Source organism: Musca domestica, unplaced genomic scaffold (assembly GCF_030504385.1).
Source record: "Musca domestica strain aabys unplaced genomic scaffold, Musca_domestica.polishedcontigs.V.1.1 11, whole genome shotgun sequence".
In the NCBI taxonomy this organism is placed as follows: domain Eukaryota; kingdom Metazoa; phylum Arthropoda; class Insecta; order Diptera; family Muscidae; genus Musca; species Musca domestica.
In genome coordinates this window covers 8,739,653-8,752,999 of record NW_026712133.1, presented here as the reverse complement: position 1 = coordinate 8,752,999, position 13,347 = coordinate 8,739,653, and the positions used below count along the sequence as shown (strand labels likewise).

Genomic DNA, 13,347 nt, shown 5'->3' with positions numbered 1-13,347 from the left:
AAGTGGCCGGCCAAGACCCCAAAAATAACTTAAATCATAGATGGTTATATAAATATGAAATCGGGTTGTTCCCTTATCCGTGAGTTATGATCGATATAAAGACCTGCAAAAGTGATTTTAGGTATTTTGAATGTTTGGGAAGAATTTCTGGAAGGATATAAAATCTTTTCTTACTAAAAGTCCCATTCGCTCTACTATTTTGCACCTTTTATTTCAATATTGGTATATTACTTATTATTCTCCCAAAGAATTTTGCATTTTGAGCTCTCATTGGACGGATCATTGCCACGCTTTGAAATGAGCCCCATTAAGCTTTTTCGGTCATTTTTGTTTGTTTAAATGTGTTCGCATCTTCCAGCTAACCCACGATGTAGGCCCTGGAGTTGAAAGGTAGATGTCAGTTAACATCCTATTTCGCACTTATTTAATTTTTTTAGTGAAAAATTATTCTTTATTTTGTTCACAAAAAATCCACTGAATTCAATATGATAATACAAATTGAAAAAAAAAATTGACAAAGAAAAAGAATAACTAATTGAAAAAGTCTTCAACTTTTTCGCTGATTTTTTACAGCAAATGTTTTAAGATCCTTCCTTACAAAGTTTGTCAATAGAATGTACTATTACTTTAAAATTCGATTCCATTGAAAATGTTTTTTTTTTTTGATTTTTGCAATGAGATCTCTTTTTCATGATTTTTCAGCGATTTAGAAAAAGTAATTATCTTTTAACTTTGGTGTGACCGCGTTAAATTATTTCGATATCATCTATTCCGTTTCGCCACCACATAATTCGCTACTACACTTCCATGTAACCCGCCATCAATTTCAGTTCTCAAGAAATCAAGTCAATTAAATAAATTGGTATAAATATTCGAATTCAAAAATAAAATATAAAAAAACACTACAAATGTACATTAGAAAAAAGTAAGTCAAAATGGAAAAAAATCATGCAAAATAAAACATTACTATTGTACATTTGAAAAGTCAAAATCAAAATGTTAATATATCACATTTTTACGCGATTTTTTTGGATATTATCCTTTTCGGAGAGTAGACAACTCCGAATTTTTGTGAATCGTTAAAATTAATCCAGCGGTTCTTAAGTTATAAGCGTAGTAACTAACACAACTTACATTTATATATATAGATTTTCACTTGTAACTGCAGTAGAAATAAACTCTATGAGTCCCCTTTCTTTAGCATTTTGTTCAAAGAATGCTGTTAAGAAAGGTAAAGCTGCGTATGTCTGCAACTGCGGGTCCTACTCATGTTTCAAAATGTCACTTTAACCTTTTAAAATACGGCAAATTTGAAGGTACCTTTATATGGGAGTTATACCAAAGAGTACATATTGAATTCAGAATGACCATCTTATGTCAAAATCTGATGAAAACAAATTTCAAAATAAAAAAAAAAATAAAAAATTATCGCGGTTTAATGGAAATTTTGACTTTTATTTAACACAAATGTTATTGTCTATTTCACCTACTAAATATTACCCGATGACCATCAAAATTGAAAGACTTCTGCCCAGCCCTTAGCTCTAGCCCCATGCTAACTGATTGATCTATAATTACGACCTGTAGAGCAACTGCAAAATCAGGAAATTTTTCAGTTTTTGGTCAATTTCTACCCCTAAATATTATGCGATAATAAATGGTCCGATCTCTACCATCTTTATAACAGATCTCGTGTTGATGGAAATAATCTGATGTACAAAATATGAATGGAATCGGATGTTAATTTTGCGTTTTATGAACAATGTGGATTTTCAAAATGTTGACTTGATGGAGTGACCCGATATTGTCCATTTTTTCACCTGACCAAGCACTGATGCAAATACTAGGATTTGCCAAGTTGGAGCAAAATCGGATTGTCCTTTCTCTTTCTGTGCAGTAAAATATTTTTTTTTGAAAATGTTGAACTTTTGTAGAGGTACCAGAAGGAGTGGACAGATATTGCCCATCTACGAATTCGATCTGAGTTTGATACTAATATTACGATGTACAAAGTTTGGACCAAATCGGATATTCCCCTCGAAAGTTATCGTGTCAACAGACAGACGGACGGACATCGCTAGATCGACTTTAAATGCCCTGAAACGAATTTGGTCCAAAGAGACCTATGTTCAAAAACCGTAATTTCGATTAGGCACGTTTTGGCCGGATCAAATGATCATTATATCCTCTCTAGTCATATGGCTGAGGGTATAAGTAGGCATGTGGCTGAGAGTATAATGAGGAAAAATATCAAATAAATGAAAACAACTAGTTGCATAAAACTCTGAATAACTTTGACATTAATCGGACATAGCCCCAGGCCTGTAATTCAGTAGTTTTACGAAGCTGTTCTACCTCCTTATTATACCATGGTTGGTATATGCAATTAAAACATCGAGGTTGCTTTAGAAATGTTTACGGAAAGTACTAAATAGAACTAAATTTGGTATTGCGTGAAGAAAAAGAGGTGAAATCCTAAAATTTGATATCGATTTCACTGTTGGTGCTTGTGGTTCGGATATAGAGATGCTTTTGGGTAAATGTGTGATATGAACGTACGAAAACGCCACATGCCAAGGTGCCGATAGGTATTGGGGTAGTGACTTTTAGACAGTTGATTTCTAGGGCTTACATATGACGACGTTGAAATAGTTATGGACATAAAAATGGATGTGGGTCCATATTGCAATGGTTTTACTTATATCCTCCTCGGTAAACTTCAAAATTAAAGATTTGGAAGACTTTTTGATGTACAAGGTAAATTGTTTCCTATTATTCTCTCTTAAAAAATATAAAGACTTGAAAGTCTGAAAATTTAGTAGGTGGAATCAATTGTATATTTTGAGTACTAAAAGGGCCTAACGCAAACTTTTATAACGAATCTAAAATTTTAAGGTGAACTTTTCGCTGATGAAGTAGCGGGCCTTGTTAGTATTATAAAATCTGGTTGAATGGTGAATTTACCAATAATGGGTTTCGAATAACTTGCGAGTTTTTCTAAATCGCTATGTAAAAAAATAATGTTGGTAAAATCATAGACATATAGATGTATAGAAGAAGAAAATATGTAAAACATTGCGGTTTAATGGCCTTAATAAAAAGTCAGGATTATTTGAAGACGATTTTTGGGAGAACTGTCAAGAATTTGTTGCGTTTTCCATTTAAGGATATAGTTTCCGGTGAAAACTATATATATATATATATATATATATATATACACTGGTGGCCAAAACTAAAGCAACTGAAATTACAAGGAGAATGAATGCCCTGTAACTTTTTTAAAAATTAAGAAAATGAAAAAGTTTTTCTTATTTTAAATTAGGTACTTTATTCACTTTTTAAAAACCTAAAACAAAAAACCAAAATTCATGTTTATATAAAAAATAATGTATGGTAAAGTCAATTAACCCGATTTTGGCTTAGACAAAACAAAAGCAACTCTGTCGTACATTCATATGACCGCTGAAATTTCATTTGTTTTTACTGTTACATTTATCGCTTTTTGATTCCTTCGACAATGCCGCTTGTCATAAATCCTTTTTGAGAAGTTTTTTACAACAGTATGTGTTTTTCTTTTCGTTTTTTAAGTACTGCCCAAAAAAGTTTAAAAATGACTAGAAGCAAATACAGTACATGAAAAAAACAGCAAATTATCACTGACTATGAAAACAACATATCACAGAAAATGATTTCCGAGAAATATTTCATAAATATTTCTGTGATTTCATAAATATTTCTGTATACTAAGTCGGTTTTATCAATCTGGATCAGTAGTAACAGTCTATAACGGAAGAAGACCGTGAAAAACTTCAGCCCGTACTGATCAACAAATTGTGAGAGAAATAAAGAAAGAACCATTTAAGATTGGTGAGAGAGCAATCATTGGATATAAGCTCGAGATCAGTGCGTAGACCAGTAGTGGCAGCTGGTCTGCATGCCCGTAAGACATCAAAAAAACCATTTATATCTGAAAAAATCAAAAAGGCTTTTGGAGGAACGATAATATTAAATGGAATCAAGCTCAATGGAAAAACATTATTTCTGGGATGAGTCTACGTTTAATATTAAAGGCTCAGACGTGAAAAATTTTACGGTGAGAAGACCAAAAAATGAAGGAGTCATGCCGCAGTGTTGCAAAGGTACAGTGAAGCATGAGGGAGGGTCAGAAATGGCGTGGCGCTGTTTTCCTTTCTATGAACATGGGTCTATTCATGAAATAAAGGAAGTTATGGATCGGTTTGTTTACAAAGATGTGTGGGACATCACGTTGTTCCCTTACGCTGAGTAAAATATTCGGCTCATTTGGGTGTTTCAGCATGACAATGATCCCAAACTTGCATCAAAACTTGTCAAATATTGGTTGTGGGAGTCAAAAATCGATGTTTTGTCATGGTCGGCACAAGTACCTGACCTAAACTCCATAGAAAACCTTTGGAGTATCGTTGACAGGAAGATCAAGCGAGATTCGGAAACAAATAAGCACAACATTTTCCAAAAAATTCGGGGTGCCTAGGAAAGCATACCCAAGGATCAAATTGAACGTGTTATAGATTCAATGCCTCGTAGGTGTGCAGCTGCTATCAAAAATAATGGATGCTATCGACTACTAGCCAAAATTTAATTATTTTAAAATAAAAAATGAAAAAGTTGTTTTAGTTTTGACCAAGCAAAAATTAGGACATTTTAGTTTTCCATATATTATTTTTCGTTAAAAATTATTTTTGTATTTTTATTTTTAGTTTCTTAAAAGTGAAATAAAGACCTCATTTAAAACTGGAAAAATAATAACGTTCTGTTTATTTTTGTAAAAGTTACAGGACATTTATTGTCTTTGCGATTTTAGTTGCTTTAGTTTTGACCACCAGTATATATATATATATATATATATATATATATATATATATATATATATATATATATATATATATACAGCGCGGTCGGTCAATTCAAACATACTAACTGCGAACTTATCGTAAAATCTTTATGTGAATGTCTATAATGTTCATTGTCAAAATTGATTGATTCTATTTTTTTGTATAAATAAAAAATAATAAAAAATCAGCATCCACAACCCAATGTCAAACAAATATTGAAAATGAAAAAACAAAATGATCAATAAATTAATAAAATGTCAAAAACTGTCAAAATGTAAGACTCAAACGAAACACTGTACAAGTCATCTAGTCCAATATTCGTTATCATCACGTTGGAGATGGTAATGACTTCCTTGTCGTTTCAACGACTACGGATATTTACGACAAGTATCAAATATGCACCCCTCGTATGTCGTCGTTGTCTCTAATTTAGCATCCATATACTTACGTACGAATTCTGCGGGGTTGTAGTGGGGCTTTATTACCACTCCGATATCTTGGAAATATTCGCAAATGTTATTCACCCCGCCAAAGTACGCTGTACAACCATTGTAGAGCAGCAGTAGCTTATCAAACATGCGGAACATCTCCGATGAAGGTTGATGTACGGTTATCACAACTGTTTTTTGTTCTTGAATGGCGTAACGTTTCAATATTTTCATAAGGGAGATTGCGGCGTGACTATCTAGACCAGATGTGGGTTCCTATTAAAAGAAAATGAAAACAATAACATCAGCAATGAAAAATGATATCATCATCATAACATCGCCATCAGATGGTAGGTATAACACTTACATCCAGTAGCATTAAAAGAGGATTTGTCAGCAATTCACATGCTATGTTTGCCCTTCTCTTCTCACCGCCCGACAAACCTCGATTCATGTAATCGCCGAATTTCGTGTGTTGACAGGAGGTCAGTTCTAGTGATTCTATGATGCTGTCCACCACTGCAATCTTTTCAATTTTCGGCATCTTCTCTGGCAAACGCAGTAGGGCTGCATAGGTGACAGTTTCTCTTAGTGTAAGGCTGGGGAAGAAAATCTCATCCTGCAGGACATAACATATTTTGCGTCGCCATTTCTTTGACAATGGTTCACCATTGACACATATGCGGCCGACGGTGCCCATTTTCCTCTGACAGCTAAGCGAATCTAGCAATGTGGTTTTTCCACTACCAGATGGACCCATAACCGCTAGAATTTCGCCAGGACTAAGGGATAGTATGAATGAACTTAAATCCTGAATACGTAAAAAACATATCATTCAAACATACCATGCCGCCCCACTGACATTGTCCAATATCTTACGATCATTGTGCAGCACTGTGATATTCTGGAACGACAGATATAACGTCCGATGTGGTTCACTGTGGAATGGCATGTTCAATGTCATCTGGTCTCTTCTGAAAAATGAAAACTCACAGTCGATTAATTTGAAACGAACTCTTACTCTCAAAAAAACATTGCTGTTAGTTTCCTTAACAACAAGTTGCAGTATAGGCCTGCAGGGACGCTTGGTAATATAAATAGCTGAACAGATCGCTGCTGTGTATATGTAGAAGTGTATGCTATACAACTGATTAATTAGGAAATAGTTACAGGGTAACTGAAAAACAAACATTTATCAGGACTGACCAACACATAATATCTTACCTTTCAAAATAAGCAGAAGATCAAGGTGCGAACTAATCTACAACAATAATACTAGTAAGCAGGCGAATATGGTATAATGTAAATTTAGATAAGTCATATATTGTTTTCGTTAGATTTGTTTGATGTTTTCGTTAGATTATCCAAAAGTTCTTGACTTCTGTTAATTACAGATTAATCAGAAGCAGCAGAGGTTTTTGTAGCTAACAAAGATTTGTTTTTTTTTTGCCCTCAGCCATATGGCTAGTGGGGGTATATATCATTTGATACGGTCAAAGCGTATTTCATCGAAATAACGGTTTTAGACCTTAGGTCTCTTTGGACCAAATCCTTTTCAGGACATTTGGAGTCGATTTGGCAATATCCGTCCGTGCGCACGATAACTCTCGAAAGGAGTATCTAATTAGATAGAGTTCGGAGATGGGCAATATCGGTCCACTTCGCCCCTACTAGAGGTCGAAAAATATTTTATTGCACATAAATCCGATGATATCCAGTTTTGCGCCAACTTGTCAAATTATAATATTTCCATCAGTGCTACGTAAGGCGCGAAAATGACAATATCGGTCCACTCCATCAAGTACCTCCCCCACAAAAGGGTCAATATTTTGAATACACAAGAAGCTCATAAAACCCAAAATTAACACCCGATTCCATTCAAACTTGGTACATTCTAATATTTTAAGTTTTCGCAAAATCGAATTATCATTTCCTATGAAATAAATAATTTTCTTTAAAAATGTTGAATGGGGAAAGTAACAGAAGAAGTGGATACATCTCCGGACTCGATCTAAATTTGACAATAATATTACGATGTACCATGTTTGGATCAAATCGGATACTCCCTTCGAGAATTATCGTGCTTATCAGCCAGACAGACAGACGGACGGAACCCCTAGATCGACTGCAAATGTCCTGAAACGTGTTTGGTCCTAGGGTCTAAAGCCGTTTTTTCTATGAAGCATGATTCGGCCGTATAAAATGATATATACGCTCTGTAGCCATATGGCTAAGGATGTAATAAAACCCACAAATGATTCACATATGGGAGAAAAGATCGGATGTTTCACAACTTCAACTTCATACATATTAAATTTGTAATTCTGTTTGTAACATCCCTAAATATTGGTTGTAGACCCATAAAGTATATATATATATATATATATATATATATATATATATATATATATATAAATATATATATATATATATATATATATATATATATATATATATATATATATATATATATATTCATTATCAGCATAAAATTCTATGTCGATTTAACGATGTCTGTCTGTCTGTCTGTTGAAATCACGATATAGCTCACATTATTTGACATTGAGCTTCAAAATTTAGCACATTAATTTTCTTGTGTCTAGACTGGTTGGTAATGAAAAGGAGATATATCATTCCTCTTTTCGATATAGCCGCCATATAAGGGTACCTTCCGAGATTTGGTATTTTGATGGTTTAAGTCGAAGTTTTTCACGAAAAAATTGGTATTTGTAGTTCACAATGGGCCTAAGCTCCTGTGGCAGAACATTAAATATCTAGGTCCAAGTTTTCCTATTGCGCATATATGGTACCCACTGATATTCGGTATTTTGATAATCCTATTAACTTTTACCCACGAAATTCGGTATTTAGGACTCGCAATAGATAACAATACTTGTAGTATAAAATTGTCTACATAGGTTCCTGTTTTGGTATGGCCCCCATAGAACGGCCTCACCTCACTTTATGGCTTTTTGGAAAAGTTTAACAGCATTATTCAAACGGTCATGCTAGAATTTGTAGTTTAAAGTGGAACTCCCTTGAATCCATATACTTTTATATAAAAACTAGCTGGCCCGGTCCGCGTTGCCGGCCCGTAGTTTTTGTCTATTATGCATATTTGTCAAAGCATAATTATTCACAGATATGACTGATATAAGTGTTCCCGTACTGGTCGATTAAAAGTGTTTTAAAATACCTGTATCCATATTTAAGCCGTGGTCTTCAATTTTTAAACCGTGGGCTTCAAATGTGTGGATATGCTATACAAATCCATTTAAAAGTATATATCAATCTTATCCCCATGTAAGGGATCAAATTAATTTTTAGTATGGTAAATATCGTAGCAAAATTTTCCAGTCAAATGAGCAGTAATTTGAAAAAATTGCCAAATTATATTGAAATCAGTTGAGGTTTGGATATAGCTAACATATATATTTCGGCCGATTTCATATATGTTATGTACCAAACATGATATATATGACCGATACCAATGAAATTCAGAATGTGTGGCGGAATTTGGTTACAATAATAAATGTGACAAATTAATTGGAAATTAGTTAAGATTTGGATATAGCTCCCATATATATATTATCGGCCGATTTCACATATCTGACGCACCAATTTCAATGAAATATGAAAGGTGTGGCGGAGTTTGGTGTAGAAGTATTTTTTTTTTTAAATTATATTTAAATCGGATCAGATTGGGATTTGATTTTAATAAGAACCATTGACCCACAGCGCCTTAGGCTAACACTAAAAAACAACACAACAATTGATTTGAAATACGCTTATTACGGCGAAGTATGTTGCTATCTCGAATTCACTAATTGCAATAGAAATGCCACTCAACTTCAAAATATTGCAGTTTACTGCACGCTTGGTATTTGCTATGAAATAAATAAATCCGAAAGACAAACCCTTCGTGTATGTATGTCATGTCACTGCTTTTCTAATGGTTTTGGTTATTTACGCATTAAAGTAGTGCAAAATTATTTTTTAATTTTTAACTTTTTTTTTAACCAACATATATTCGTAAATAAAATTTTGAATGCATATAAAATCAAAAGGGGTAGCGAAGCGCACCGGGTTCAGCTATAAAATATAAAAAACACTACAAATGTACATTAGAAAAAAAGTAAGTCAAAATGGAAAAAATCATGCAAAATAAAACATTACTATTGTACATTTCAAAAGTCAAAATGAAAATTTTGATATATCACATTTGTACGCGATTTTTTTGGGTATTATCCTTTTCGGATAGGAGACAATTTCGAATTTGTATGAATCATTTAAATCAGTTCAGCGGTTCTTAAGTTATAAGCGTAGTAACTAACACAACTTTCTTTTAAAAAGAATAACAAATTGAAAAAGTCTTCAACTTTTTCGCTGATTTTTTACAGCAAATGTTTTAAGATCCTTCCTTACAAAGTTTGTCAATAGAATGTACTATTACTTTAAAATTCGATTCCATTGAAAATGTTTTTTTTGATTTTTGCAATGAGATCTCTTTTTCATGATTTTTCAGCGATTTAGAAAAAGTAATTATCTTTTAACTTTGGTGTGACCGCGTTAAATTATTTCGATATCATCTATTCCGTTTCGCCACCACATAATTCGCTACTACACTTCCATGTAACCCGCCATCAATTTCAGTTCTCAAGAAATCAAGTCAATTAAATAAATTGGTATAAATATTCGAATTCAAAAATAAAATATAAAAAAACACTACAAATGTACATTAGAAAAAAGTAAGTCAAAATGGAAAAAAAATCATGCAAAATAAAACATTACTATTGTACATTTGAAAAGTCAAAATGAAAATGTTAATATATCACATTTTTACGCGATTTTTTTGGATATTATCCTTTTCGGAGAGTAGACAACTCCGAATTTGTGTGAATCGTTAAAATTAATCCAGCGGTTCTTAAGTTATAAGCGTAGTAACTAACACAACTTACATTTATATATATAGATGCTTTCTTTACCCAATGGCCCAGCCGAACTTAATGTTTCTACCCTACAACACTATGTGTTGGGGGTATTATAAAATTATGTAACATCTCGAAATATTGGTTTCCCAAATAGGAAAGTATATATGGATCTACAAATCTCGCCGAGCTGAGTCGATCTAGCTATGTCCGTCCGTCCGCCCGTCTATCCATGTTAATTTGTAATCACGCTAAAGGTCGCAATTATGGGCCGATCCTCGCGAAATGGAGGTGGGTTTATGGTCAGAATAGAAGCCTATAGAGGGGGCTTATTTTCGTACAACATACCGCTTAAGCCATGCCCTGTGGTACTTTTTGGTAATCGTCCAGTTCGGAGTAGTGATTTTACGGCATTTTTTGATTCTGTCACAAAATTGGCATATATCGAGTAATCGATCACATCAGTATTTGACTACGTGAGCATAGTGTCATGGTCCATTTCCATCTTGATGCCTTCGTCAACAGAAAGAATTGTCGCATTTAGGATGAGAAAAATCCTGGAGTGATTCATGAGAACAAATACATCCTCGACGTGTTATTGTGTGGTGTGGTTTTTGGGCTAGAGAAATTATTAGACCTTTTATTTGTGAATGTGAGGCAGGTCAAGCGCAAACAGTCAATGATGTTGCGTACTGTGAAGTTTTTTCTTGCCTAGAAATGAAGAAATGAATGTAGAGGGCATGTGGTTTCATCGAGACGGCGCACATGTCGTACAAACAGAGAAACTATTCAATTGCCACATCAGTCATTTCCCGGCCATATTTTTCGCGTTTTGAATACCAGAATTGGCCACTTGGATCGTGATCTTAGCCAGCGATATTCTATACATAACCTCATTCTAACTACTATATATTTATTTATATATATAAATAAATATATATAATATATAAATAAATATATATTATTTATATATATATATATATATATATATATATATATATATATATATATATATATATATATATATATATATATATATATATATATATACACGTACCGGTAGATTTAAAGTGTTTGAAAAAACCTGGTCCAATTTTCAGCCATAGGCTTTAATTTAAGAGTTATGAATAATAATTAAAATTTTTCGAAAAGACGTTTTCTTTTTCTAAAAACTCATCCCATATTCTTTGGCTTAGATTTTGAATTCAAAAAAAAAATCTAAAATTCAATAAAGCATGTCAAATTGGAAAAAATCATTCCATATTTAAAATTATGAAAAATTAAAAAAAAATGTGTTGTATATTTTTTAACTCACATTTTTATTTGCGAATTTTTACGTACACACTTCCCCGTAAAAATCGTATCCTCAATTACATTTTTGTGTAGTTCTTTAGTTAACCTAATACCATTACAAAGGCGTTTTGGGTCAATATAATTTGACCAAATTTACTTTGACACCAAATTCCGTATTTCATTGAAATTGGTGCGTCAAATACGTGAATTCGGCCGAAAATTATTTTGTCAAATTTATTATTGTAACCAAATTCCGCCACACATTCATTGGAATCGGTATATATATATCGAGTTTGGTGCATAACATACATAAAATCGGCCGATATATATATATATATATATATATATATATATATATATATATATATATATATATATATAGATAACATGTATTAAAACATATACATTAACTGTTTTTTAATGGCCCCTCCACCCCCAAATTAGCCTAAACACACATTTTAAGCCAAAATCTGTAACTTGACATTTAAAGTTTTCGGTATTGTGAAATCAATACCGGAAATAACTGGCTACTATTGGTTTCCCATTAGGCATAGCCCCAATTTAAAAGTACGATGAGATTTTTAATGTTTTGATGATTTGAAAAGTATTTTTCCAAAAGGCATTTTGAAACAATTCTACACAAAACTCCATATTTAAATAGAAAAGTCAATTTTTTTCAGTTCCGCGATTTTTATAGAGGCTTTTCTCAAAATTTTCTTTTATGAAAACGTTTCCACTGTAATTACAAATAACCAACAGAAAATTTGAGTCAAATCGGCCCAGCCGTGCTCAATTAATGTGTTACTATACTTTTTTAATTTGTTTACATACAGATTTAAAGAAGTAGGTGTGGGCAGTTCCTCTGACCCCAAACAGATACCTAAGGTTGGAAGGAGAGTTAAGATTACGTTATATACTAACTAACTAAAAACCTAACTCGGGGTAGAAAGGAAATTTAAAAAAAGTTTCCATATATATATTATATATATATATATATATATATATATATATATATATATATATATATATATATATATATATATATATATATATATATATATATATATATATATATATAGGGAGCTACATCCAAAACTCAACCGATTTCAATATAATTTAGCAAATTTTTTTGGTACCACATTTCGTCCATCCATTCCATCAAGCTTTTCAAATTTCATTGAAATGTGGCGTACACAGCGTGTTTAATGCATCAAATACGTGAAATCGGCTAAAAAAATATGTATGGGAGATATATCCAAATCCGAACCGATTTCAATAGAATTTGGCAAATTTATTTTTGTTTCAAATTTCGTTAAGCATTACAAATTTGGAGACTGTATCTGTTTACGAGTCCATGAATTACAAACAAACAAACATACAAACATTTCCCTCTTTTATAGATATATAATATATTTATATAATCATTTATAGCTAAAATATATATTTGTGCGTGTTTCTGAAATCAGTTTTACAATTATTATATTTATTTATTTAATTATTTAGTTTTACAATTTATTTAAAAAGCAAGAACTCTGAGTGTCGAACATTCTCTAGTAAATAAGAATCGTACTCACTTCCTGCCTTTCCCAAAATCATCGGCTAAATATTCTTTCTGCGGTAACATTTGAGAAGAGGAGGATTATAAAAAGTATTAAAATTAGTAAAACTATAAATTACCCACGTCACTCATTGCATATGGGCTACACATGCAACAAAAAATTACACACAATATGTGTAATTACACACGAGGTGGCAACACTGATGGACAGACGGACGGAGGGGCATGCATGTGATTATATGCAGATCATCAAAAGGAACAATAGA

General features: G+C 32.5%; 1 protein-coding gene across 17 annotated transcripts in view; it reads right to left on the bottom strand.

The window, feature by feature from the left end:
* The window catches only part of LOC101890903 (uncharacterized), a 65,562-nt gene that overhangs the window by 17,110 nt on the left and 35,105 nt on the right, over positions 1–13,347 (bottom strand). For 16 of the 17 annotated variants that reach the window (XM_059130794.1, XM_059130800.1, XM_059130781.1 and 13 more), the window contains 3 exons: positions 6,148–6,276; positions 5,670–6,084; positions 5,323–5,578 (listed from right to left, as the gene is read on the bottom strand). In XM_059130794.1, the coding sequence (XP_058986777.1) occupies positions 5,323–5,578; positions 5,670–6,084; positions 6,148–6,276 (800 nt within the window). Of the gene's footprint in view, positions 1–5,322; positions 5,579–5,669; positions 6,085–6,147; positions 6,277–6,526; positions 6,649–13,347 lie in introns of those variants that run through there. The other variant, XM_059130827.1, reaches the window with a different exon arrangement.